Source organism: Staurois parvus, unplaced genomic scaffold, assembly GCF_062004578.1.
Source record: "Staurois parvus isolate SC_StPar_1 unplaced genomic scaffold, SC_StPar_1.0 ptg001146l, whole genome shotgun sequence".
NCBI lineage: Eukaryota > Metazoa > Chordata > Amphibia > Anura > Ranidae > Staurois > Staurois parvus.
In genome coordinates, this window is record NW_028318942.1 from 1,260,119 (window position 1) to 1,287,841 (window position 27,723).

Genomic DNA, 27,723 nt, shown 5'->3' on the forward strand with positions numbered 1-27,723 from the left:
TTCTCCACAGATAGTGTTGTGTGTTCTTCCCAAACAACTCAATCTTGGTTTCATCTGTCCACAGTATATTTTGCCAGTAGTGCTGTGGAACATCCAGGTGCTCTTTTGCAAACTTCAAACGTGCTGCAATATTCTTTTTGGACAGCAATGGCTTCCTCCGTGGTGTCCTCCCATGTACTCCATTCTTGTTTAATGTTTTCCTTATTGTAGATGTGTCAACAAAAATGTTAGCATGTGCCAGAGATTTCTGTAGGTCTTTAGCTGACACTCTGGGATTCTTCTTTACCTCATGCAGCATTCTGCGCTGTGCTCTTGCAGTCATTTTTACAGGACGACCACGCCTAGGGAGAGTAGCAACAGTGCTAAACTTTCTCCATTTGTAGACAGTCTGTCTTACCGTGGACCCATGAATATAAAGGCTTTTGGAGATACTTTTGTAACCCTTTCCAGCTTCATGCAAGTCAACAATTCTTGATGGTAGGTCTTCTGAGAGCTCTTTTCTGGGAGGCATGGTTCACATCAGACAATGCTTCTTGAAACCAGTAAACCCAAAACAGGTGTGTGTTTTTTAAGGGCAGGACAGCTGTCAGCAACACATCCAATATCATCACACTGATTGGAGTCAAGGTTGGCTCACTCCTGGCTCCAATTAGCTCTGGGAGAAGTCATTGAGCTAGGGCCTCACATACTTTTTCCTCCCTGCACTGTGAATGTTTACATGTTATGTGCAATTAGACCATGGCAACATCTAATGTTTGTGTAGTATTATGTTCAGCAGACTGTGTTCTTCTATTGTTGTGACTTAGATGACGTTCAGAGCACATTTTATGCCCAATTCATGCAAAACTCCACGTAATCCCAAGGGGTTCACATAATTTTTCTTGCAACTGTATGTGAGGACATCTGATGTTTTTGATATACAAATGCGCATAAAGATTGCGTATCTGGTGAGTGCGCAATCTATACTTTATTTTCTCACCTCATCCACGTTTCCAGTCATTGGAGGTCTGAAGATCATCTGTGATCTCACTCACATTGTTACCTTGATCTTACCTTTAATTTAATAAAGTACATCTTTCTCACGATACCAGCCACATATATTTGCACTGTGTCACTTTATTATGTATATATGAATTTATTGTTTAGTTATTTAATTATCATCTTTGTGCATTTCATTAGCCCTGCACCCCCCCTTTAGTTTACTGTTTATCTGGAGGTCTTATATGGTGCCTTTGGTGCATAGCCGCTGTTACATTACGTTATTTTAGCGCTCACTCATTCCATTTTTTACTATACTGTAGAAAATGTATCCGCTACAGAAAGTTTTTCAACATGTACCAGATGTACTGTATATCCAGCCTATTTTTAAAAAAGTACAAAATGTTTGCATCAGGCATGTCTCCAATAAATCTGCCAGAAGCAAATTCTAGTTCAGTAAATAGAAAGAACCTCTGTGCCAAACAGTTATTGTGTTTATTTTGCTTTAACCACTTGCCCTGCAGAGGATTTACCCCCCTTCATGACCAGGCCATTTCTTTGTGTTACAGCGTTACTTTAACTGACAATTGTGCGGTCATGCAACACTACACCCGAATAAAATTTACGTCTTTTTTTCCCCATGAATTGAGCTCTCTTTTGGTGGTATTTGATCGCCTGTGCGTTTTTAATTTTTTGCGCTATAAAGAAAAAGTCCAACAATTTTGAAGAAAAAAAAAACAATATTTTTGGCTATTTGCTATTAAACATGTCCAGTAAAAAAAATTTAAAAAATCAAATTTCATCATAAATTTAGGCCAAAATGTATTCCGCGACATGTCTTTGTTAAAAAAAATGGTGGTATTTATACTGTAATTTTTTTTCCATTAGTAATGGCAGTGATCAGCAACTTATAGCGGGACTGCAGTGAGCATTCTGACACTGGGGGGGAACTGACTTAGTGTCACTGACATCCCAGTGACACCAATACAGTGATTAGTGCTAATAAAAAGCACTGACACTGTACTAATGACACTGGGCAGGAAGGGGTTAGCATGTGGGGTGATCAAAGGGTTAACTGTGTGCTGTTTTACTATGGGGGCTGTGTGTGTGCTTCACTGTAAGCACATTGCTATGCAGAGCCATACAAAGCAGTGTGCAGGAGCTGACAGAGGAGAGATCTGTATCGTTTATATAAAGGTCTCTCCCCCATTGGAAATCCTCGTAGATCGTCAGGTGCCGGCAGGGAATCACCAGCTGGGACTCAGTGATTGACCTCCGAGGCTGCGAACTGCAAAATCAGGTATATATACATGAATTTGCGCACCCGTGCCCCCTTGTAGCAATATTTCTGCTATAGGGCGGCATGGAAGCAGTTAAAAACTTTCAATTGTGCCAAATAAACAGAACAGTTATTTGCTGAGTATCTTTTTGCGTTTCTTCCGTACTGCAGTAGGGAACCATTTGGAACCATTAATAAATATGAGGATAGTTGAGTTAGGTTGCCTATCTATAAGATTTCTGGAAGAGTGAGCCGACTCAAATACATGCATCATAAAAGGGGAAAGAAAAGGACAACCATTGTGTTTTGTAAACTCAATGCAAATCAGAATGCAGAGCCGGTGTATGTAATGAGCGGATATGGCTGCTTCTTAGTACATATATAATTATAAACTACACAAAAATGTTTGGAAACATTAACAATGATTGGTAAGATAATTTAAACCATTTCTTGGACTTGTATTTGTAATAATAATGGAAAGGCTAATTGCTGTGTATTTACTTTTAACACTGATCAGTTCCTGCACTTTGTTTTGATAACAGGAGAGGTCCCTGTCCTACTGAATGGTCTTATAAACCAATCTATCTCAATGTCTCTTCATGGAGGTCCATCAGATCCTGTACAGGTAGTAGTATGGGTCTTCAATACAACCCCATTGTTGACTTACACAAACAATCAGCTTATTTTTATAAGGGAAACATTTGAACAAAGACTGGAGATTCTGGATGATGGAAGAGCGCTGAAGATTGGACAGCTGAGACTGGAGGACAGTGGAGTGTATACTGCAACTATACATTTTAATACCAAGACAATGTATCAGAAAGTCTACATCCTCCATGTGTATGGTATGTCATCATCTCTGCATTCTATGCATTAACATTTAACCCCTCAGTATTCAAAGTGCTTAACCCTATTTTTTACATGAAAGGCAAACCGAAATATTCACTCTGTGGAGAGAGTAACAGATGCCTATCCACCAAATGCCGTATTACCAACTGTAAAGTAAAAACCAATGACCAAATTTACTAGAATGTTAGCTGAAAAAAAATCTGCCATAAAGCTGAACTCCAGGCAAAGCATAGATACCTAGACAAAATTAAAGTGTTCCTAAACCCAGGACCCAGCATTCACTATATCCGGTCTCCCCGGACCCCACATTCACTATATCCGGTCTCCCCGGACCACACATTCACTATATATGGTCTCCCCAGACCCTGCATTCACTATATCTGGTCTCCCCGGACCCTGCATTCACTATATCCGCTTTCCCCGGACCCTGCATTCACTCTATCTGGTCTCCCTGGACCCTGCATTCACTATATCCGCTCTCCCCGGACCCTGCATTCACTATATCTGCTCTCCCCGGACCCTGCATTCACTATATCCGGTCTCCCTGGACCCTGCATTCACTACATCTGGTCTCCCTGGACCCTGCATTCACTACATCTGGTCTCCCCGGACCCTGCATTCACTATATCTGCTCTCCCCAGACCCTGCATTCACTATATCCGCTCTCCCTGGACCCTGCATTCACTATATCTGGTCTCCCTGAACGCTGCATTCACTATATCTGGTCTCCCTGGACCCTGCATTCACTATATCCGCTCTCCCCGGACCCTGCATTCACTATATCTGGTCTCCCCGGACCCTGCATTCACTATATCTGTTCTCCCTGGACCCTGCATTCACTATATCCGGTCTCCCCGGACCCTGCATTCACTATATCTGCTCTCCCCGGACCCTGCATTCACTATATCTGGTCTCCCTGGAGCCTGCATTCACTATATCCGGTCTCCCCGGACCCTGCATTCACTATATCCGGTCTCCCCGGACCCTGCATTCACTATATCTGCTCTCCCCGGACCCTGCATACACTATATCTGGTCTCCCTGGAGCCTGCATTCACTATTTCTGGTCTCCCTGGACTCTGCATTCACTATATCCGCTCTCCCCAGACCCTGCATTCACTATATCCGCTTTCCCCGGACCCTGCATTCACTATATCCGCTTTCCCCGGACCCTGCATTCACTATATCTGGTCTCCCTGGACCCTGTATTCACTATATCTGGTCTCCCCGGACCCTGCATTTACTATATCCGCTCTCCCCAGACCCTGCATTCACTATATCCGGTCTCCCCGGACCCTGCATTTACTATATCTGCTTTCCCCGGACCCTGCATTCACTATATCTGGTCTCCCTGAACCCTGCATTCACTATATCTGGTGTCCCAGGACCCTGCATTCACTATATCTGGTTTCCCACAGTACACACAACATGGAAATGCAATTATTTTAGTAAATATAAACTGCTAAATACCTTTTCTCATCAGCAGTTAGAGCCGTCTTGTGACTTCTATCAGTGTTCGGCTGAGTACTGTTTAAAGCTTGGAGGAGGAGTTTTGTTTCTGCTCTAGGAGGATGCAAAACCCCTGACCTCTGTCTGGTCAGTGCTGATTGACCCTGTTCTGATCACATGCACTCTTCCAAGAACAAAAAAAACTCTCTAGCAATACACACCAAACTAAGCATGTGCATGTGGCTCCGGTCTGTCTTATCAGGTGGACATTTGAACAAGAGGAGGGGAAGAGAAGACAGGATCAAATGGCCTTTTTACACAATGCATGAACCACAACAGTAAAATCAGTCTGTATATGCAGTAAAGCATGCTTGTTATACTCACTGTGAAACCTAAGCGGTTAATCCTCTGCATTGTATAAAAAGGCTGTTTGATCCTGTCTACCCATCGTGATCAGCGGTTTGCAGCCTGTAAGGGATTAACTGTGGCAGCTCTGTGATAAAGTCGGAGATCGGATTCTTCGGCCTGAAACCGGCACATGCACAGTTGCTTCAGGGGATACATATCTTCACGGGTCGGGATACTCATTTTACCTCAACACCGGCACCGCTCCTTCCTCTCTGGAGGGGTGACACCACGTGTTACTGCACCGGGTGACACCAACCCTAGGGACGACTTTGACTGGTGACTAGTCCTATGACCTCTACATACATTTTTATATTGTTGAATCAAAAAGCGTGCCAAAAATGATCCAAAAGTACTACGATGATTTTTTTGTTCAATAAATGACCACAAAAAGTACAACAGTCACCATGTTTCAGGGGCCGATGGATCTCCTCCTTCCTCAGGGCTTAAGAAAAAATGAAATGGTTTAGGTACTCAGAAGTCACACAATCACCAGGGTTTAATTGTATACTGTGTAAAAAGTTAGATATTACCAGGGTCAGTGAATGAATGAATCTGCAATGCTGATCCATTCATTCATGCTGACATTCACTGTTCAAAGACTGTTCATCACAGTCGTTGGTACATGCTGAGCATTTTTTAGCTACCTATCCAGGCTTGTGGTCACAAAGTCTGCCAGAGGGACATTTTCAAGCACCAACTTCCATTGTGGCCCCTAAGATATCATGCAACTGGAAGCCAGGAGCTGCAATGGAATCTGATACCGGAGGATTTGAAAACGTGTGTCACAATAAACCATATGCTTTAGGAACGCCTTCCTTTTACCTTCAGAACCAAGAGTGTAAAGCGAGCGCTCACTGAAGCAGCTATTGTACCAAAAAAGTAATCACAATCTTTCTCAATTGTAAAGATCATAAACGTAGTGCAGCGCTAAATAAGTATTGGCCAAGAGACTAACCAATCATCGATACTGTATAACATGCAATAAACAGTATAATGTCCACAATTAATCAATTTGCTGGTGGTAGTTGTCCCCACTGGTAAATGATGGACCAATATTAGAACTCCCCGTGTGCTTAAACCTGGAAATCTGGTGACGTGCGTTCAAATAGATATAGAAAGATTGCCCACTCACTGGAAGCGCAATCTTAATGCGCAAAGATCAGATAAACCAGGAGCGGTGGTTCCCTTGATGGTATAGCCTGGAACAGGATCCTCTCCTCTCCAAACGTGGGTGTTAGAGATATCCTTCCTGAACGGCCTGGAACTTGTAAATGTGGTGGGGTCTGGATACTGGTTCCCTCCTCTAATCCCGGTAGTGCACCTGGGGTCCTTCTTACATTTCCTCACCAGGCTTGTGCTGTAGCACAGCAAGATCTGTCACAATCAGGGGTGGACTGACCATTTGGAAACTCGGGCACTGCCCGAGGGCCCGGGGTCAGTAGGGGGCCCCATGAGATGCCCCTGGTACCTTTTTCATAGGCTTTTTTTAGTTTGGGCAAGGACATTCTTTCTTAGATACACAGAATATAACTGGATATAACATTTATAGGTAAAGTTGATCCAGGGAATATCCGATTGCCTCTCGGGGGATCAGGAAGGAATTGTATTCCCCTGCAGGAGCAAATTGTATCATGCTTTGCTGTTTTTTTTTGCCTTCCTCTGGATCAACTGTGGGTATAGGATTATAATTTTTTTTTTTTTAAATGAACTGAATGGACTTTTGTATTTTTTCAGCCAGACTAAGTATGTAACTATGTAACTATAGTTTAATGTTTATATGGAATTCAGGAATGGAGGGTTTGGTTTGGGCTATGCTTTGTCCTAAGTGTTGCTTTATGTCTGATTATTATTATTATTGTTATGACACAGAAGTATCATCCATCTAATGTACTTATAATATCTACCGTATATACTCGAGTATAAGCCGAGTTTTTCAGCACATTTTTTGTGCTGAAAAACGGCCCCCTCGGCTTATACTCGAGTCAACGTCTGCAGGGGGCTGCTGTCTCTTACCTGGCTCCGGTCCCACGACGATCCGGTCCAGGAAGCGCGGCTGCTCCTTCATTCGGTTCGTCCACTGGATGTTCGCGCGGCTGCACGGCTCCGCCTTCTCACCGGTGATTGGCCGCCAGAACTGTAGCTCAGGAAAGGCACACAGGCGGCCAATCACCGGCGAGGAGGCGGAGCTGAGCAGCCCCGCGAAAATCGAGTGAAGGAGATGCAGGTAAGTGTGCCGTGCTTAGGTGCTGCTGCAACCACATATGCTGGCTGCAGCAGCACCATACTGGAACAGGGGTCAGCAAGTGTCAGTGGGAGGAATAGTGCCCCATCATTGGTGTCACTGATACCAATGATGGGGCATTATTCCTCCCACTGACACCAACGATGGGGCACTTTCCCCCCCCCCACTGACACCAACGTTTGGGCACTATTCCTCCCCCCCCCCACTGACACCAATGATGGGGCACTATTCCACCCCCCACTGACACCAATCATGGAGCACTATTCCACCCCCCACTGACACCAATCATGGGATACTGTTCCTCCCCCCCACTGACACCAACGATGGGGCACTTTTCCTCCCCCCCACTGACACCAATGATGGGGCACTATTCCTCCACCAACCCACAGACACCAATGATGGGATACTATTCCTCCCACTGACACCAATGATGGGACACTATTCCTCCCACTGACACCAAAGATGGGGCACTATTCCACTGACACCAATGATGGGGCACTATTCCTCCCACTGATACCAATGATGGGGCACTATTCCTTCCACTGACACCAATGATGGGACACTATTCCTCCCACTGATACCAATGATGGGGCACTATTCCTCCCACTGACACCAATGATGGGGCACTATTCCTCCCACTGACACCAATGATGAGGCACGATTCTTCCCACTGGTGTTCCCACCCTCGGCTTATACTCGAGTCAATAGTTTTTCCCAGTTTTTTGTGGTAAAATTAGGTACCTCGGCTTATATTCGGGTCGGCTTATACTCGAGTGTCATTTGTCTATTCCATCTACAGGTACAAGCACAAGTTATTTTCTATTGGGGAATTATTTATTCCAGAATAATGCAAGGTGTTTCAAAAATATGACAATGTTCAACTGATCCTGTGAATTGTGTAGTCTGCTGGTAACAGATATCATTCCTGGAGAAGGTTTGTTTGGTCAAACCAATCTCTATTTGATCAGATGCTTTGGAGGGCAGAGGAGATAAATGGGGCCTAGTAGACCCCAGATCTTTCCATAAAGAGGGCTTGTCGTGGCCCATGTTATCACAAGGGATGTTGTTCATCCCTTTTGACAGCAATAAAGTTGTTTAAAACAAAATTAAAGGGACAGAAAAATGGAATAATAATAAAAACATTATAAATAATAGTAAAACAATTATAAATAATAGTAAAAAAATCATATTAATAAATTAAAATTAAATATAAATAATACAACTAAAAATATAATTTTAAAAAGTGCCCCTGAAACCCCCCCCTCCCCCATGCTCTTGTCCACTTGTGAAAGCATACATGAGTATTGCATGCATATGTAAATGGCGATCGCCCCACACATGAGGTATCTCCACGGACTTCAATGTGAGAGCAATAATTCTAATGCCAGACTTTCTGTGTAACTCTAAAGTGGTAAACTGTAAAGGCTTTTAAAGAATGGCCTGTGAAGATTTTTAGGTACCATAGGTTGTCGCCGGTCCACGGGTGTTCGCAATTTTAAAACTTGACATATTAACTTGGCATAACATTATCTTTTTATATTTTGTCAAAAAATTGTGTATTACATTATTTTTTCATAAAAATTTCCTTTTTAAAAATATCTGAGAAAATATAACACAAAAAATTCCAACAGCATTTGCTTTAATTTCTAGGGTCTCTGCTTTCAAAAAATATAATATTTAAGGGTTATAAGTAATTTTCTAGCAAAAAAATGCTGATTTTTTACACATAGAGAACTGTCAGAATTGACCCGGGGGAATAATGGGGAATAACCCGGGGGAATTGACCCGGGGGGAATAATGGGGAATAATATGAGTTTCTTTCAAGGCACATGCTTCTATGCCTGTGGCAGATGTTACAGCTGCAGTAGAGTAACGCATAATCCCAGACGGAGATTTACATTTAATAACCCTAACAATGGGAAAGAGTATAAAATTAGACAATTTATCTTCTGTGAAACCAAAGGAGTTATTTATGCCTTAAAATGTCCATGTAATTTATTATACATAGGACGGACTAAACGATTATTAAAAGAACGTATAAAGGAACATGTATACAACATTAATAGAGGTTACAAACATCATCATTTATCACTACATTTTAGACAACATCATAATAAAGACGCCAGACTATTAGAATTCTGGGGTATAGAAAAACATACCCATCATTGGAGGGGTGATAACTTGATTAGAGAAATAAGCAAAAAGGAGTCGAAGTGGATTCACGAAATGGGTTGTTTAGCTCCAAATGGTTTGAACAAAGAATTTGATCTGACATGTTTTATTAGTAATAAATAAAAATCAGGTTGGGATAATTTCAGATTTTTAATTTTTTAATTTTATAAAAATTTTATGGGGTATACATCATTATTAGATGTTAATTTTTTATATATACATATCATTGTAATCATGACTTTATATAAAAATATTGACTGGGTTCTAAATAGTTTGAAAATAATAAAGTATTATCGCTTTCCCTAAGAGGTAGTAGATTGTATGATCCGCCACTAGGAAGTAGGAGGTAATTTCATATATTTTTATATATCAGTTTTTAAAAGATGAGTAAAATATAGGGAGATATATTAGATACATTTTAGAACGTTATTCATTCAAGAATTTGAGGTTTTTAATGGCGCAGTAATTAAAGATTTGGTTTTAATAGCACATACAATATTAGATTTGATGACATAATAGGATTCATAGCTATAGTATTTTTATATATTTTTATTATTTTTTAGGCAGTATTTAGCTGTGCAAAAATTCCATGTATTAATTGTAATATACACAGTATAAGATGTATATAGCAATCCAGAAAGCCCTCAGTGAATGCTATACATGGCCTGTCCGTTAGTCAACGTCTGACGTTAAAGGGTTAATTAGCTTTCCACTGACAGTTTCATCTGTCGGAATCTGGGTGCAGCAACATACACATTTGACCCCATTAAGATGGCCACGCACATGCGGACTCCAATAAAATGGCGGCCGGTATATATATATATATATATATATATATATATATATAGCAGCAATAGTTGTGATGTCCAATCATATCCCCCTGATGAAGTCACGTGACCCGGTGACGTAACGCGTAGGGGAGGGGCTCTGACATCACAACGTTGTCTTGGACACAGCACAGCACGGCAAGCATAGCAGAAACTGCAGGACAGGCTGAAACTGCCTTACTCTGAAGCTTATGCTAAAAACTCTGTATGGAACTTGCAGCAGCAAATAAAGCCTTAATTTTAAAAGGATAAAGCATCCTGATGGTTTTGTTTCTTCATACAATCATCCTGTGATATATTGGAGAGAAATCAGTATAGGAGGAAGGAGACCTTTGGAAGAAAAAGCGAAATATCCATTTAGCCATCAAATCCTGATCAGCAGCAGGCATAATCACTCCAGAGATCCCAGGTGGATTAAGATCGAGCATAATCATCCCATTTGCCATCAGGAATATCCTAAGCAGGAGGATCATCAGCAGTCCTATAAGGACAAAAAGCTAGTTTTGCCTTTTTATAAGGCAAAACCTGAGGTGAGCGCATAATAAAATCACACTGCACGTGGATTATGGGAGTGGCATTGCACCATCATAATTTAACTTGAAAGAGGACTGTCTATGAGCACTTTTTCATACATATTGTTTTTATCACTATCACTATTTACTATCGTCACCAGTAGAGATGAGCGAATCGAAGTATCCGAAGTGGAATTCGAGTCGAATATCTGAAAAATTTCGATTCGTGCCGAATCCGAAAAATAGCCTAATTCGGACGCGCGAATCGAAATTTTTCAGAAAATGGCGGCTGACATGTGCGGCGACGGAGCGGGGATGTCTGGGAAGGCGCGCAGACAAGGCGCGCTGACCCATAATGCATGCCTCAACTACATGTGATCGCATCAGCCTATCAGCAGCCAGCCAGCCAGCACTGTGTAATGGTCGAGCTATAAATAGCGGCCATTTTGGAATTCTTCATTTGCCTGCAGTTATTGAACAGAGGCAGACCGCTCTGTACTAGGGACAGGGACAGAGTTAGGGCCACAGAAACGATAATTGGGGACAGAGAAAAGTTACTTAGGGACAGAGAACCATTACTCAGGGACACAGACTTGTTAATGAGGGCCACAGAATCGTTATTTAGGGACAAAGAAACGCTAGTTAGGGCCACAGAATTCATAATCAGGGACAGACAGAATTGTTACTGAGTGCCAGAGAATTGTTACTTAGGGCCACAGAAACGTTATTAGGGCCACAGAATTGTTACTCAGGGACAGACAGAATTGTTACTGAGTGCCAGAGAATTGTTACTCAGGGACAGACAGAATTGTTACTGAGTGCCAGAGAATTGTTACTTAGGGCCACAGAAACTTTAATTAGGGCCACAGAATTTTTACTCAGGGACAGACAGAATTGTTACTCAGTGCCAGAGAATTGTTACTCAGGGACAGACAGAATTGTTACTGAGTGCCAGAGAATTGTTACTCAGGGCCACAGAAACTTTACTTAGGGCCACAGAATTTTTACTCAGGGACAGACAGAATTGTTACTGAGTGCCAGAGAATTGTTACTCAGGGACAGACAGAATTGTTACTGAGTGCCAGAGAATTGTTACTTAGGGCCACAGAAACTTTACTTAGGGCCACAGAATTGTTACTCGCACAGACACAGAATTGTTACTCGCACAGACACAGAATTGTTACTGAAGGCCACAGAACTGTTACTTAGGGCCACAGAATTGTTACTCGCACAGACACAGAATTGTTACTCGCACAGACACAGAACTGTTACTGAGGGCCACAGAACTGTTACTTAGGGACAAAGAAACGCTAGTTAGGGCCACAGAATTCATACTCAGGGACAGACAGAATTGTTACGGAGTGCCAGAGAATTGTTACTCAGGGACAGACAGAATTGTTACGGAGTGCCAGAGAATTGTTACTCAGGGACAGACAGAATTGTTACTGAGTGCCAGAGAATTGTTACTTAGGGCCACAGAAACTTTAATTAGGGCCACAGAATTTTTACTCAGGGACAGACAGAATTGTTACTGAGTGCCAGAGAATTGTTACTCAGGGACAGACAGAATTGTTACCGAGTGCCAGAGAATTGTTACTCAGGGACAGACAGAATTGTTAATGAGTGCCAGAGAATTGTTACTTAGGGCCACAGAAACTTTAATTAGGGCCACAGAATTTTTACTCAGGGACAGACAGAATTGTTACTGAGTGCCAGAGAATTGTTACTCAGGGACAGACAGAATTGTTACCGAGTGCCAGAGAATTGTTACTCAGGGACAGACAGAATTGTTACTGAGTGCCAGAGAATTGTTACTTAGGGCCACAGAAACTTGAATTAGGGCCACAGAATTTTTACTCAGGGACAGACAGAATTGTTACTGAGTGCCAGAGAATTGTTACTCAGGGACAGACAGAATTGTTACGGAGTGCAAGAGAATTGTTACTCAGGGACAGACAGAATTGTTACTGAGTGCCAGAGAATTGTTACTTAGGGCCACAGAAACTTTAATTAGGGCCACAGAATTTTTACTCAGGGACAGACAGAATTGTTACTCAGTGCCAGAGAATTGTTACTCAGGGACAGACAGAATTGTTACTGAGTGCCAGAGAATTGTTACTCAGGGACAGACAGAATTGTTACCGAGTGCCAGAGAATTGTTACTCAGGGACAGACAGAATTGTTAATGAGTGCCAGAGAATTGTTACTTAGGGCCACAGAAACTTTAATTAGGGCCACAGAATTTTTACTCAGGGACAGACAGAATTGTTACTGAGTGCCAGAGAATTGTTACTCAGGGACAGACAGAATTGTTACCGAGTGCCAGAGAATTGTTACTCAGGGACAGACAGAATTGTTACTGAGTGCCAGAGAATTGTTACTTAGGGCCACAGAAACTTTAATTAGGCCCACAGAATTTTTACTCAGGGACAGACAGAATTGTTACTGAGTGCCAGAGAATTGTTACTCAGGGACAGAGAGAATTGTTACTGAGTGCCAGAGAATTGTTACTTAGGGCCACAGAAACTTTAATTAGGCCCACAGAATTTTTACTCAGGGACAGACAGAATTGTTACTGAGTGCCAGAGAATTGTTACTCAGGGACAGACAGAATTGTTACCGAGTGCCAGAGAATTGTTACTCAGGGACAGACAGAATTGTTACTGAGTGCCAGAGAATTGTTACTTAGGGCCACAGAAACTTTAATTAGGGCCACAGAATTTTTACTCAGGGACAGACAGAATTGTTACGGAGTGCCAGAGAATTGTTACTCAGGGACAGACAGAATTGTTACGGAGTGCCAGAGAATTGTTACTCAGGGCCACAGAAACTTTACTTAGGGCCACAGAATTTTTACTCAGGGACAGACAGAATTGTTACTGAGTGCCAGAGAATTGTTACTCAGGGACAGACAGAATTGTTACGGAGTGCCAGAGAATTGTTACTCAGGGACAGACAGAATTGTTACCGAGTGCCAGAGAATTGTTACTCAGGGACAGACAGAATTGTTACTGAGTGCCAGAGAATTGTTACTTAGGGCCACAGAAACTTTAATTAGGGCCACAGAATTTTTACTCAGGGACAGACAGAATTGTTACTGAGTGCCAGAGAATTGTTACTCAGGGACAGACAGAATTGTTATGGAGTGCCAGAGAATTGTTACTCAGGGCCACAGAAACTTTACTTAGGGCCAGAGAATTTTTACTCAGGGACAGACAGAATTGTTACTGAGTGCCAGAGAATTGTTACTCAGGGACAGACAGAATTGTTACGGAGTGCCAGATAATTGTTACTCAGGGCCCCAGAAACTTTACTTAGGGCCACAGAATTTTTACTCAGGGACAGACAGAATTGTTACTGAGTGCCAGAGAATTGTTACTCAGGGACAGACAGAATTGTTACTGAGTGCCAGAGAATTGTTACTCAGGGACAGACAGAATTGTTACTGAGTGCCAGATAATTGTTACTTAGGGCCACAGAAACTTTAATTAGGGCCACAGAATTTTTACTCAGGGACAGACAGAATTGTTACTGAGTGCCAGAGAATTGTTACTCAGGGACAGACAGAATTGTTACGGAGTGCCAGAGAATTGTTACTCAGGGCCACAGAAACTTTACTTAGGGCCAGAGAATTTTTACTCAGGGACAGACAGAATTGTTACTGAGTGCCAGAGAATTGTTACTCAGGGACAGACAGAATTGTTACGGAGTGCCAGATAATTGTTACTCAGGGCCCCAGAAACTTTACTTAGGGCCACAGAATTTTTACTCAGGGACAGACAGAATTGTTACTGAGTGCCAGAGAATTGTTACTCAGGGACAGACAGAATTGTTACTGAGTGCCAGAGAATTGTTACTCAGGGACAGACAGAATTGTTACTGAGTGCCAGATAATTGTTACTCAGGGCCCCAGAAACTTTACTTAGGGCCACAGAATTTTTACTCAGGGACAGACAGAATTGTTACTGAGTGCCAGAGAATTGTTACTCAGGGACAGACAGAATTGTTACTGAGTGCCAGAGAATTGTTACTTAGGGCCACAGAAACTTGAATTAGGGCCACAGAATTTTTACTCAGGGACAGACAGAATTGTTACTGAGTGCCAGAGAATTGTTACTCAGGGACAGACAGAATTGTTACGGAGTGCCAGAGAATTGTTACTCAGGGACAGACAGAATTGTTACTGAGTGCCAGAGAATTGTTACTTAGGGCCACAGAAACTTTAATTAGGGCCACAGAATTTTTACTCAGGGACAGACAGAATTGTTACTGAGTGCCAGAGAATTGTTACTCAGGGACAGACAGAATTGTTACCGAGTGCCAGAGAATTGTTACTCAGGGACAGACAGAATTGTTACTGAGTGCCAGAGAATTGTTACTTAGGGCCACAGAAACTTTAATTAGGGCCACAGAATTTTTACTCAGGGACAGACAGAATTGTTACGGAGTGCCAGAGAATTGTTACTCAGGGACAGACAGAATTGTTACGGAGTGCCAGAGAATTGTTACTCAGGGCCACAGAAACTTTACTTAGGGCCACAGAATTTTTACTCAGGGACAGACAGAATTGTTACTGAGTGCCAGAGAATTGTTACTCAGGGACAGACAGAATTGTTACGGAGTGCCAGAGAATTGTTACTCAGGGACAGACAGAATTGTTACTGAGTGCCAGAGAATTGTTACTTAGGGCCACAGAAACTTTAATTAGGGCCACAGAATTTTTACTCAGGGACAGACAGAATTGTTACTGAGTGCCAGAGAATTCTTACTCAGGGACAGACAGAATTGTTACGGAGTGCCAGAGAATTGTTACTCAGGGACAGACAGAATTGTTACTGAGTGCCAGAGAATTGTTACTTAGGGCCACAGAAACTTTAATTAGGGCCACAGAATTTTTACTCAGGGACAGACAGAATTGTTACTGAGTGCCAGAGAATTGTTACTCAGGGACAGACAGAATTGTTACGGAGTGCCAGAGAATTGTTACTCAGGGACAGACAGAATTGTTACTGAGTGCCAGAGAATTGTTACTTAGGGCCACAGAAACTTTAATTAGGGCCACAGAATTTTTACTCAGGGACAGACAGAATTGTTACTGAGTGCCAGAGAATTGTTACTCAGGGACAGACAGAATTGTTACGGAGTGCCAGAGAATTGTTACTCAGGGCCACAGAAACTTTACTTAGGGCCAGAGAATTTTTACTCAGGGACAGACAGAATTGTTACTGAGTGCCAGAGAATTGTTACTCAGGGACAGACAGAATTGTTACTGAGTGCCAGAGAATTGTTACTTAGGGCCACAGAAACTTTACTTAGGGCCACAGAATTGTTTCTCGCACAGACACAGAATTGTTACTCGCACAGACACAGAATTGTTACTGAGGGCCACAGAACTGTTACTTGGGGCCACAGAAACGTTAATCAGGGACACAGAATTGTTACTGAGGGCCACAGAACTGTTACTTAGGGCCACAGAATTGTTACTCGCACAGACACAGAATTGTTACTCAGGGACACAGAATTGTTACTCAGGGACACATAATCGTTTAATTAAAGAGTATGTCAGACAACATGCAGAGGAGTGGCAGAGGAGGCAATGTTTTAGGAGCGAGCAGACGTGGCAGCAGAGGAAGGGGTCGAGGCAGCACTATTCGCAGCCAGAGGCCAGTGCTCCCGGTGTCATCCAGCGGTCGTGTCTCCACCGACAACCCTGCCGTCGTCGATTGGTTGGCTCGGTCGTCTTCCTCTTCCCAGGTCACCTCTGACACCTACAGCCAACGGTCGGTGGGTACGTCAGACACAACCGTTAGTTGGCATGGCCCGGGACCAAGCCCACTGAAATCACGTGTCCTCTACCTGCCCCTGTCCTTTGGTGTTCCCTCACCAAGCGAAGTATCGCATGCTGTGGGCTCAGCCCCACTGTACAGTGAGGAAGAGCTAACAGAGGGCGGTCAGGAACGGGGGGAGACATCCGCCTTTTCAGCAGCCAGGCGAAGAAGTAGTGGCGAGGAGAGTGGCTCGGTAGCCGGTCTAGAGACAGGTCTGTCTCCTGACCCAGACGCAGCCGAGGGGGCTAGTAGTGAGGCGGAGACCCTACTTGATGATGAGGAGGTTGATCGCACTTGGCAGCCTCGTCGTCATCAGGCAATTTCTTCCGCATCATCAGGAGAAGAGGGTGGCAGCTTGGCAGCGAGCAAAACAGTCGGTGGGTTGCCCAGGAGACAGCAGCAGGGTCGCAGCAGTGTCAGTGGAGCCAAACGGCCACGGAGTAGAGCACCAGCTCCACTGCAGCCTACCACCACGGCCAGTAGTGGTGCCGGTGTGCACGGAGGAAGCAGCAGTCAGCCAGTGAGGAGTATCGGGGGCAAAGTTTCCTACTCGGCGGTGTGGCAATTTTTCGTCAAGCCGCCCGAGGAAGTAAACGTAGCCGTATGTCGACTATGTGGCCAGAAAGTCAAGCGTGGCCAGGGGGCCCATGTTGGGACTACAGCGTTGCGGCAGCATATGCAGCGTCGCCATTTGGTGGCCTGGGAAAACCGTGATAAAGATACGGCGGTTCTGCCCGCCCCAGCCCCCGCTCCATCACCCGCTCCGTTACTTGCTCCGTCACCCGACGTCAATCGCCCTCCATCAGCCAGTCAAGGCTCCAACACCTCTGCTGAGGGGAGTTGTCGCTCGTTGGCATCTTCCGCTCGTTCAGATGCTCCTTCTCCTGCTACTCCTCTTCACGGATTCCGTCAGCAGTCTTTCTTGGAATCCGTTTCCAAGAGACAACAGTTTGCGAGCACGCACCCGACGGTGCAAAAGCTGAACGTCCTCCTGTCCAAGTTGCTGGTGCTGCAGTCCCTCCCTTTCCAAGTGGTGGACTCAGCACCTTTCAGAGAAATGATGGCTTGTGCCGCGCCTCGGTGGAGAGTGCCAAGCCGTCATTTCTTCGCCAAAAAGGCAGTGCCAGCCCTGCATTCACATGTAGAAGACATGGTGGGCCAGTCTTTGAGCATGTCGGTCTCTGCCAAAGTGCACGGCAGCGCCGACGTGTGGAGCTGTAACTACGGTCAGGGACAGTACATGTCATTTACGGCCCACTGGGTGAACGTGGTGCCGTCACAGCCGCACCAGCAACTTGGACAGGTCACGCCGCTTTTGCCTCCACGTTTGCACGTCCTTGGTCCGGCAAAGATGTCCGCCTCTACCACCTCTTCTTCCGCCGTGTCCTCAGCCGCCACCCCCGTGCCAAGTCCCATTACCCGACCGGCATATCACATGTGCAGGGCGCAACGGTGTCACGCTGTTCTGCACCTGGTATGCCTTGGCGAACGTAGTCACACAGGGGAGGAACTTCTGAGTGTAATGAACAGAGAAATCGACAGATGGCTGTCTCCGCGCAAACTGAAAATCGGAACCATGTTGACTGACAACGGAAAGAACATGGTGTCTGCTCTGCGTCAAGGAAGGTTGTGCCATGCGCCATGCATGGCTCACGTGTTCAATCTGGTTGTCAAGCGGTTCTTAAAATCCACCATCCCACTGCAAGACATCCTTAAAATGTCACGTAAACTTTGCATGCATTTCAGCCATTCCTACACCGCAAAGCACACCCTCCTTGAGCTGCAGCGGCAGAACGGAATTCCACAGCATCGCCTGATCTGCGACGTTGCAACAAGGTGGAATTCAACACTACACATGTTAGACCGCCTTTACGAACAGCGAAAGGCCATCACCGATTTCCTGATGTTACAAGCGGATAAAGGTACTCCCCTGTGTAACTTAGATGTCAGCCATTGGCAGCTCATGCGTGACACCTGCCGCTTGCTCAGGCCCTTTGAGGAGGCCACGCTATTCGTGAGTCGGCAGCACTATGGGATGAACGACGTCATTCCTCTGTTGCACGTCCTTGAACAAATGCTGTTAACAATGGCTGGTCAGGGTGCGGTAGACGTGGCGCACAGATCTCAACGCCACATGACCCCTGTGGGGGCAGGACAGGAAGAAGAGGAGGAGGTAGAGGAGGACATTTGTGCTCAGGAATTATTGAGTGAAATGGGTGGTTTTTCCACTCAGCGGACAGGAGTGGAGGAGCAGGAGCATCTGGTAGAGGAGGAGGAGGAGGAGACAGAGGACCCAGACGCACCGTGGCAGTATGCTGTGGAGATGGAGGCAGGGAGTCCCTCGCATTCCTTGGCACAAATGGCCCATAGCATGCTCGGTTGCTTGCGTAGCGACAGCCGAATAATAACCATCAGACAGAGGGATGACTTTTGGCTGTCCACCTTGTTGGACCCTCGCTACCGTTCCAAAATGGTGGCCTTTTTCACACCTGCTGAGAGGGAGGCCAAAATAACGTACTATAAAAACCACCTATGTAGTCAGTTGGTCTCTGCCTTTGTGCGCCAACGTCCATCCTCAGACACTGTGGGCCCTGTGCGCTCGCGTTCCGCTGCCATGGCAGCAGGGGAGGGGTGGGGTGGTAGGAGCAGTGGCAGCTCCACCAGCAGCAGCTGCCTCAGTCTGCAGTCGATGATGAGTAGCTTTCTTCACCAGCGCAGTGAGGAAACTACTAACCAGCCGCAGCAGCAGCAGCAGCATCAGGTGGACCTGGAGCAGGACCTCAAACAACAGGCTTGGGCCTACTTGGACAGCACCCTGCCAACCGAGGTAGACAATCCCCTTGACTACTGGGCAACGAAACTTGACCTTTGGCCCCAACTAGCTGAATTTGCCCTTGAAAGGCTGTCATGCCCAGCCAGTAGCGTGGCATCGGAGCGCGTGTTTAGTGCGGCAGGAGGTATTGTAACTCCGCGGAGGACACGACTGTCCACCCAAAGTGTGGAGAGACTCACGTTTGTGAAAATGAATCAGGCGTGGATTAGTCTGGATTTCAAACCACCAGTTCCTGACACAACTGACTAAATCCGCCATGAATCATGCCTCAAACATGTGCCACTTTGAGGTCTCCTCACACACTGCTGGTGTGTAGAATTTTTTGACATAGGGTGCTGGCAGATTATGGGCCTCCCATTGCTGCTGCCAGGCCCCTAATCTGCCATAGGCCCCTATATACCGCTTCCTCATGCTGCTGCCAGGTCCAGAGTCTCTCATGCCATGTGCCACTTTCAGGTCTCCTCACACTGCTGGTGTGTAGAATTTTTTGACATAGGGTGCTGGCAGATTAAGGGCCTCCCATAGCTGCTGCCAGGCCCCTAATCTGCCATAGGCCCCTATATACCGCCTCCTCATGCTGCTGCCAGGTCCAGAGTCTGTCATGGGTCCCTGTACGGCCTCCCATTGCTGCTGTCTCCATCGCCACACTCTGCCATGTGCCACTTTCAGGTCTCCTCACACTGCTGGTGTGTAGAATTTTTTGACATAGGGTGCTGGCAGATTAAGGGCCTCCCATAGCTGCTGCCAGGCCCCTAATCTGCCATAGGCCCCTATATACCGCCTCCTCATGCTGCTGCCAGGTCCAGAGTCTGTCATGGGTCCCTGTACGGCCTCCCATTGCTGCTGTCTCCATCGCCACACTCTGCCATGTGCCACTTTCAGGTCTCCTCACACACTGCTGGTGTGTAGAATTTTTTGACATAGGGTGCTGGCAGATTACGGGCCTCCCATTGCTGCTGCCAGGCCCCTAATCTGCCATAGGCCCCTATATACCGCCTCCTCATGCTGCTGCCAGGTCCAGAGTCTGTCATGGGTCCCTGTACGGCCTCCCATTGCTGCTGTCTCCATCGCCACACTCTGCCATGTGCCACTTTCAGGTCTCCTCACACTGCTGGTGTGTTGAATTTTTTGACATAGGGTGCTGGCAGATTAAGGGCCTCCCATAGCTGCTGCCAGGCCCCTAATCTGCCATAGGCCCCTATATACCGCCTCCTCATGCTGCTGCCAGGTCCAGAGTCTCTCATGGGTCCCTGTACGGCCTGCCATTGCTGCTGTCTCCATCGCCACACTCTGCCATGTGCCACTTTCAGGTCTCCTCACACTGCTGGTGTGTTGAATTTTTTGACATAGGGTGCTGGCAGATTAAGGGCCTCCCATAGCTGCTGCCAGGCCCCTAATCTGCCATAGGCCCCTATATACCGCCTCCTCATGCTGCTGCCAGGTCCAGAGTCTGTCATGGGTCCCTGTACGGCCTCCCATTGCTGCTGTCTCCATCGCCACACTCTGCCATGTGCCACTTTCAGGTCTCCTCACACACTGCTGGTGTGTAGAATTTTTTGACATAGGGTGCTGGCAGATTACGGGCCTCCCATTGCTGCTGCCAGGCCCCTAATCTGCCATAGGCCCCTATATACCGCCTCCTCATGCTGCTGCCAGGTCCAGAGTCTGTCATGGGTCCCTGTACGGCCTCCCATTGCTGCTGTCTCCATCGCCACACTCTGCCATGTGCCACTTTCAGGTCTCCTCACACTGCTGGTGTGTTGAATTTTTTGACATAGGGTGCTGGCAGATTAAGGGCCTCCCATAGCTGCTGCCAGGCCCCTAATCTGCCATAGGCCCCTATATACCGCCTCCTCATGCTGCTGCCAGGTCCAGAGTCTCTCATGGGTCCCTGTACGGCCTCCCATTGCTGCTGTCTCCATCGCCACACTCTGCCATGTGCCACTTTCAGGTCTCCTCACACTGCTGGTGTGTTGAATTTTTTGACATAGGGTGCTGGCAGATTAAGGGCCTCCCATAGCTGCTGCCAGGCCCCTAATCTGCCATAGGCCCCTATATACCGCCTCCTCATGCTGCTGCCAGGTCCAGAGTCTCTCATGGGTCCCTGTACGGCCTCCCATTGCTGCTGTCTCCATCGCCACACTCTGCCATGTGCCACTTTCAGGTCTCCTCACACACTGCTGGTGTGTAGAATTTTTTGACATAGGGTGCTGGCAGATTACGGGCCTCCCATTGCTGCTGCCAGGCCCCTAATCTGCCATAGGCCCCTATATACCGCTTCCTCATGCTGCTGCCAGGTCCAGAGTCTCTCATGCCATGTGCCACTTTCAGGTCTCCTCACACTGCTGGTGTGTTGAATTTTTTGACATAGGGTGCTGGCAGATTAAGGGCCTCCCATAGCTGCTGCCAGGCCCCTAATCTGCCATAGGCCCCTATATACCGCCTCCTCATGCTGCTGCCAGGTCCAGAGTCTCTCATGGGTCCCTGTACGGCCTGCCATTGCTGCTGTCTCCATCGCCACACTCTGCCATGTGCCACTTTCAGGTCTCCTCACACTGCTGGTGTGTTGAATTTTTTGACATAGGGTGCTGGCAGATTAAGGGCCTCCCATAGCTGCTGCCAGGCCCCTAATCTGCCATAGGCCCCTATATACCGCCTCCTCATGCTGCTGCCAGGTCCAGAGTCTGTCATGGGTCCCTGTACGGCCTCCCATTGCTGCTGTCTCCATCGCCACACTCTGCCATGTGCCACTTTCAGGTCTCCTCACACTGCTGGTGTGTAGAATTTTTTGACATAGGGTGCTGGCAGATTAAGGGCCTCCCATAGCTGCTGCCAGGCCCCTAATCTGCCATAGGCCCCTATATACCGCCTCCTCATGCTGCTGCCAGGTCCAGAGTCTGTCATGGGTCCCTGTACGGCCTCCCATTGCTGCTGTCTCCATCGCCACACTCTGCCATGTGCCACTTTCAGGTCTCCTCACACACTGCTGGTGTGTAGAATTTTTTGACATAGGGTGCTGGCAGATTACGGGCCTCCCATTGCTGCTGCCAGGCCCCTAATCTGCCATAGGCCCCTATATACCGCCTCCTCATGCTGCTGCCAGGTCCAGAGTCTGTCATGGGTCCCTGTACGGCCTCCCATTGCTGCTGTCTCCATCGCCACACTCTGCCATGTGCCACTTTCAGGTCTCCTCACACACTGCTGGTGTGTATAATTTTTTGACATAGGGTGCTGGCAGATTACGGGCCTCCCATAGCTGCTGCCAGGCCCCTAATCTGCCATGGGCCCCTATACCGACTCCTCATGCTGTGACGTTGCAACAAGGTGGAATTCAACCCTACATATGTTAGACCGCCTTTACGAACAGCAAAAGGCCATCACAGATTTCCTGATGTTAAAAGCGGATAAAGGTATTCCCTGTGTAACTTAGATGTCAGCCATTGGCAGCTCATGCGTGACACCTGCGCTTGCTCAGGCCCTTTGAGGAGGCCACGCTATTCGTGAGTCGGCAGGACTATGGGATGAACGACGTCATTCCTCTGTTGCACGTCCTGGAACAAATGCTGTTAACAATGGCTGGTCAGGGTGCGGTAGACGTGGCGCACAGATCTCAACGCCACATGACCCCTGTGGGGGCAGGACAGGAAGAAGAGGAGGAGGTAGAGGAGGACATTGGTGCTCAGGAATTATTGAGTGAAATGGGTGGTTTTTCCACTCAGCGGACAGGAGTGGAGGAGCAGGAGCATCTGGTAGAGGAGGAGGAGGAGGAGACAGAGGACCCAGACGCACCGTGGCAGTATGCTGTGGAGATGGAGGCAGGGAGTCCCTCGCATTCCTTGGCACAAATGGCCCATAGCATGCTCGGTTGCTTGCGTAGCGACAGCCGAATAATAACCATCAGACAGAGGGATGACTTTTGGCTGTCCACCTTGTTGGACCCTTGCTACCGTTCCAAAATGGTGGCCTTTTTCACACCTGCTGAGAGGGAGGCCAAAATAACGTACTATAAAAACCACCTATGTAGTCAGCTGGTCTCTGCCTTTCTGCGCCAATGTCCATCCTCAGACACTGTGGGCCCTGTGCGCTCGCGTTCCGCTGCCATGGCAGCAGGGGAGGGGTGGGGTGGTAGGAGCAGTGGCAGCTCCACCAGCAGCGGCTGCCTCAGTCTGCAGTCGATGATGAGTAGCTTTCTTCACCAGCGCAGTGAGGAAACTACTAACCAGCCGCAGCAGCAGCAGCAGCAGCAGCATCAGGTGGACCTGGAGCAGGACCTCAAACAACAGGCTTAGGCCTACTTGGACAGCACCCTGCCAACCGAGGTAGACAATCCCCTTGACTACTGGGCAACGAAACTTGACCTTTGGCCCCAACTAGCTGAATTTGCCCTTGAAAGGCTGTCATGCCCGGCCAGTAGCGTGGCATCGGAGCGCGTGTTTAGTGCGGCAGGAGGTATTGCAACTCCGCGGAGGACACGACTGTCCACCCAAAGTGTGGAGAGACTGACGTTTGTGAAAATGAATCAGGCGTGGATTAGTCTGGATTTCAAACCACCAGTTCCTGACACAACTGACTAAATCCGCCATGAATCATGCCCCAAACATGTGCCACTTTCAGGTCTCCTCACACTGCTGGTGTGTTCCATTTTTTGTCATAGGGTGCTGGCAGATTACGGGCCTCCCATAGCTGCTGCCAGGCCCCTAATCTGCCATGGGCCCCTATACCGCCTCCTCATGCTGCTGCCAAGTCCAGAGTCTCTCATGGGTCCCTGTACGGCCTCCCATTGCTGCTGTCTCCATCGCCACACTCTGCCATGTGCCACTTTCAGGTCTCCTCACACTGCTGGTGTATTCCATTTTTTGTCATAGGGTGCTGGCAGATTACGGGCCTCCCATAGCTGCTGCCAGGCCCCTAATCTGCCATGGGCCCCTATACCGCCTCCTCATGCTGCTGCCAGGTCCAGAGTGTGTCATGGGTCCCTGTACGGCCTCCCATTGCTGCTGTCTCCATCGCCACACTCTGCCATGTGCCACTTTCAGGTCTCCTCACACTGCTGGTGGGTTCCATTTTTTGTCATAGGGTGCTGGCAGATTACGGGCCTCCCATAGCTGCTGCCAGGCCCCTAATCTGCCATGGGCCCCCGTACCGACTCCTCATGCTGCTGCCAGGCCCGTAATCTGTCATGGGCCCCTGTTGTCGCTTGTTGGCATATTCCGCTCGTTCAGATGCTCCTTCTCCTGCTACTCCTCTTCACGGATTCCGTCAGCAGTCTTTCTTGGAATCCGTTTCCAAGAGACAACAGTTTGCGAGCACGCACCAGACGGTGCAGAAACTGAACGTCCTCCTGTCCAAGTTGCTGCTGCCAGGCTTGTAATCTGTCATGCGCCCCTGTACCGCCTCCTCATGCTGCTGCCAGGTCCAGAGTGTGTCATGGGCCCCCGTACCGACTCCAAATGCTGCTGCCAGGCCCGTAATCTGTCATGGGCCCCTGTACCACCTCCCCATGCTGCTGCCAGGTCCAGATTGTGTCATGGGTCCCTGTACGGCCTCCCATTGCTGCTGCCAGGCCTGTAATCTGCCATGGGCCCCCCTACCGACTCCTCATGCTGCTGCCAGGCCCGTAATCTGCCATGGGCCCCTGTACCGCCTCCTCATGCTGCTGCCAGGTCCAGAGTGTGTCATGGGTCCCTGTACGGCCTCCCATTGCTGCTGTCTCTATCGCCACACTCTGCCATGTGCCACTTTCAGGTCTCCTCACACTGCTGGTGGTTTCCATTTTTGTCATAGGGTGCTGCATGGCCTCCCATTGCTGCTGCCTCCACCGCCACACTGTGGCTCCACACTCTGGTTTTGGCCCCGTGACTGGCCAAATGAGTGAAGTGTGCGGTGATTCTAAGATCGACGGCACTCATCTGCATGTCATACTGCCTGACAGTATTATTTCTCTTCCCCAGCAGACTCCAAGGGCATTTAAATTAAAGGTACAGTGTTCTGCACTAATATTAAGTCTCTCTGAAGCCTAGAAACACCCTTTTTTAAGTTAAATTCACAGCGAATATATTCGACTCGAATCGAATTTTTTCTACGAATTCGCCGAATCAGTCGAATCGAATTTTTGAATACTTCGCTCATCTCTAGTCACCAGCACAGTATGTGGTATTTATTTATGATGTTATAAGCAGAAGATAATTGTATTTTATACACTAGATATAATGTATATATATCATTTTATTATTTTTTTCTTTTTTTTTCTCTGGATTGTCATTTGAAATAGTGAATATTGTAATTATTTATACACAGGAGCGCGGCACAATTTATATATTTAATTTTCTTACAGAACACTGTCTAATGAGTAGGTGTGAGTGCCAGCGAACCACAGGTGTATCATATATTGTGTTTTGTTTTGTTTGTCAAATTAATTAATGGTAATAGTTTAGACAAACACCATAGTATCTAACAAGTACACTCATTTATTTTTTAGGGATACATTACATAATATCAGAAACTAGAGCTTTATTAGCTGGCTGCAAAGAACACAACATAATAATATAGAGACACCATTGGATTGTTAAAGTGTAACTACACCACCAACAGTACAATCAGTCTGTACATGCAGTAAAGCATGCTTGTTATACCTAAAGGGTTAATCCTCTGCATTGTGTAAGAAGGCTGTTTGATCCTGTATTCTCTAATCCTCCCCTTCTTCCAGTGCCCCCCTCTTATTTCCTGATAAGACATATGGTGTGGAGTCACTATGCACAGTTTGGTGTGTATTGGGTGCATGTGATCAGCACAGGGCCAATCAGCACTGTCCAAACAGAGGTCAGGGGTTCTGCATCCTCCCAGAGCAAAATGAAAACTCCTCATGCAAGCTTCAAGCAGTGTTCAGCTGAACACTGATAGAAGTCAGAAGAAGCATCTAACTCTAACTGCTGATGGTAAAGGTATTTAGCAGTTTTTATTTATTAAAATAATTGCACTTCCATGTTGTGTGTACTGTGGGAGATCAGATATAGTGAATGCAGGGTCCGGGGAGACCAGATATAGTGAATGCAGGGTCCGGGGAGACCAGATATAGCGAATGCAGGGCCCGGGGAGACCAGATATAGTGAATGCAGGGTCCTGGGAGAGCAGATATAGTGAATGCAGGGTCCTGGGAGAGCAGATATAGTGAATGCAGGGTCCGGGGAGACCAGATATAGTGAATGCAGGGTCCTGGGAGAGCAGATATAGTGAATGCAGGGTCCTGGGAGAGCAGATATAGTGAATGCAGGGTCCGGGGAGACCGGATATAGCGAATGCAGGGTCCGGGGAGACCAGATATAGTGAATGCAGGTCCGGGGAGACCAGATATAGTGAATGCAGGTCCGGGGAGAGCAGATATAGTGAATGCAGGTTCCGGGGAGACCAGATATAGTGAATGCAGGGCCATAAGTTTAGTAACATTTTAAGGATTTAAAACCAACACCCACCTTCAGTAGAAGACATGTAATCTACTCATCTTTGCAGTGTACCTTTTTTATTACCTCATCCCTTCTCTTACCGAGAGCATCTGATGCTTGTGTCCCCCCACCATGCACCATTGTTCTGTCTTCTGACCCCCTAAATCACTGCTGATTCCTGTAGCAGGGCACACAGGCAGCATACACTCCCAAAAAAAGGGCTTTCACAGGACTGATTCACTTAACCCCCCAATTACTCTTACATCACACAGATTTGTAGATACCCTGATATCTGAAAAATTTGCTGCATCCAATAGTTTCACCAATTAGTTCCCCGTCACCCATTCAAATGATAAAGAACTCATGAAGTTCTTATCACTAGGAAGCAGGCAAATGTACTAATTGCTTATATTTTTCTATTCCAAAACCTGTTCATTTCTCTACCTTATCATTAAAATAGAGGTTAGAGCCTTTCTTTAAAAATATATAAAATACATCTAATGTCTGGTTTTATTTCTCTACAGAACCTGTTCCTACCCCAGTTATAACAATTGCAGACAAGAAGGAGACTGATGACTGGTGCAATGTGACCCTTGATTGTTCTGCTTCAAAAAACAAATCATCGTTGTCCTATACCTGGAAGTACAGACATAGAAACTCTGCCTATCAGCTGTATAATAGTTCTGAAGACAGAATCCAGATCACATTGAAGAATGACCCCTGGGATGTGGAGTTAATGTGTATAATACAAAATCCCGCTGATGAGAAGAATGTCTCTGTGAAGGACTTCTGTTGGCATAATAGAACATTAAAGAGTCCTCCAAATGGTAGGAGACAAATCAGAACACCTGCCATTTAACAGTATAATGGATGCAGTGGAAGCGGTGGGTAGGGTCCACAGTGACTGT

At 46.6% G+C, this 27,723-nt stretch overlaps 2 protein-coding genes and 1 long non-coding RNA gene across 3 annotated transcripts in view; 2 read left to right on the forward strand and 1 right to left on the reverse strand.

Annotated features, from left to right (window-relative positions):
• The window catches only part of LOC149439227 (uncharacterized), a 173,872-nt gene that overhangs the window by 39,799 nt on the left and 106,350 nt on the right, over window positions 1-27,723 (reverse strand). The window lies entirely within an intron of this gene.
• The window catches only part of LOC149439228 (SLAM family member 5-like), an 80,559-nt gene that overhangs the window by 7,974 nt on the left and 44,862 nt on the right, over window positions 1-27,723 (forward strand). The window lies entirely within an intron of this gene.
• LOC149439229 (SLAM family member 5-like) lies at window positions 1,396-27,674 on the forward strand. Its single transcript, XM_089659310.1, has 3 exons — window positions 1,396-1,434; window positions 2,775-3,102; window positions 27,340-27,674. The coding sequence occupies exons 1-3, from the start codon at window positions 1,396-1,398 to the stop codon at window positions 27,672-27,674; spliced, it is 702 nt and encodes a 233-aa protein (XP_089515436.1).

Bases quoted from the DNA above. Each gene is read 5' to 3' on its own strand.
- LOC149439229 (XM_089659310.1), top strand. From the start codon at position 1,396: ATGTCTCCAATAAATCTGCCAGAAGCAAATTCTAGTTCA. The intron at 1,435-2,774 runs GTAAATAGAAAG...AACACTGATCAG, and splicing joins CAGAAGCAAATTCTAGTTCA to TTCCTGCACTTTGTTTTGAT. The intron at 3,103-27,339 runs GTATGTCATCAT...ATTTCTCTACAG, and splicing joins CTACATCCTCCATGTGTATG to AACCTGTTCCTACCCCAGTT.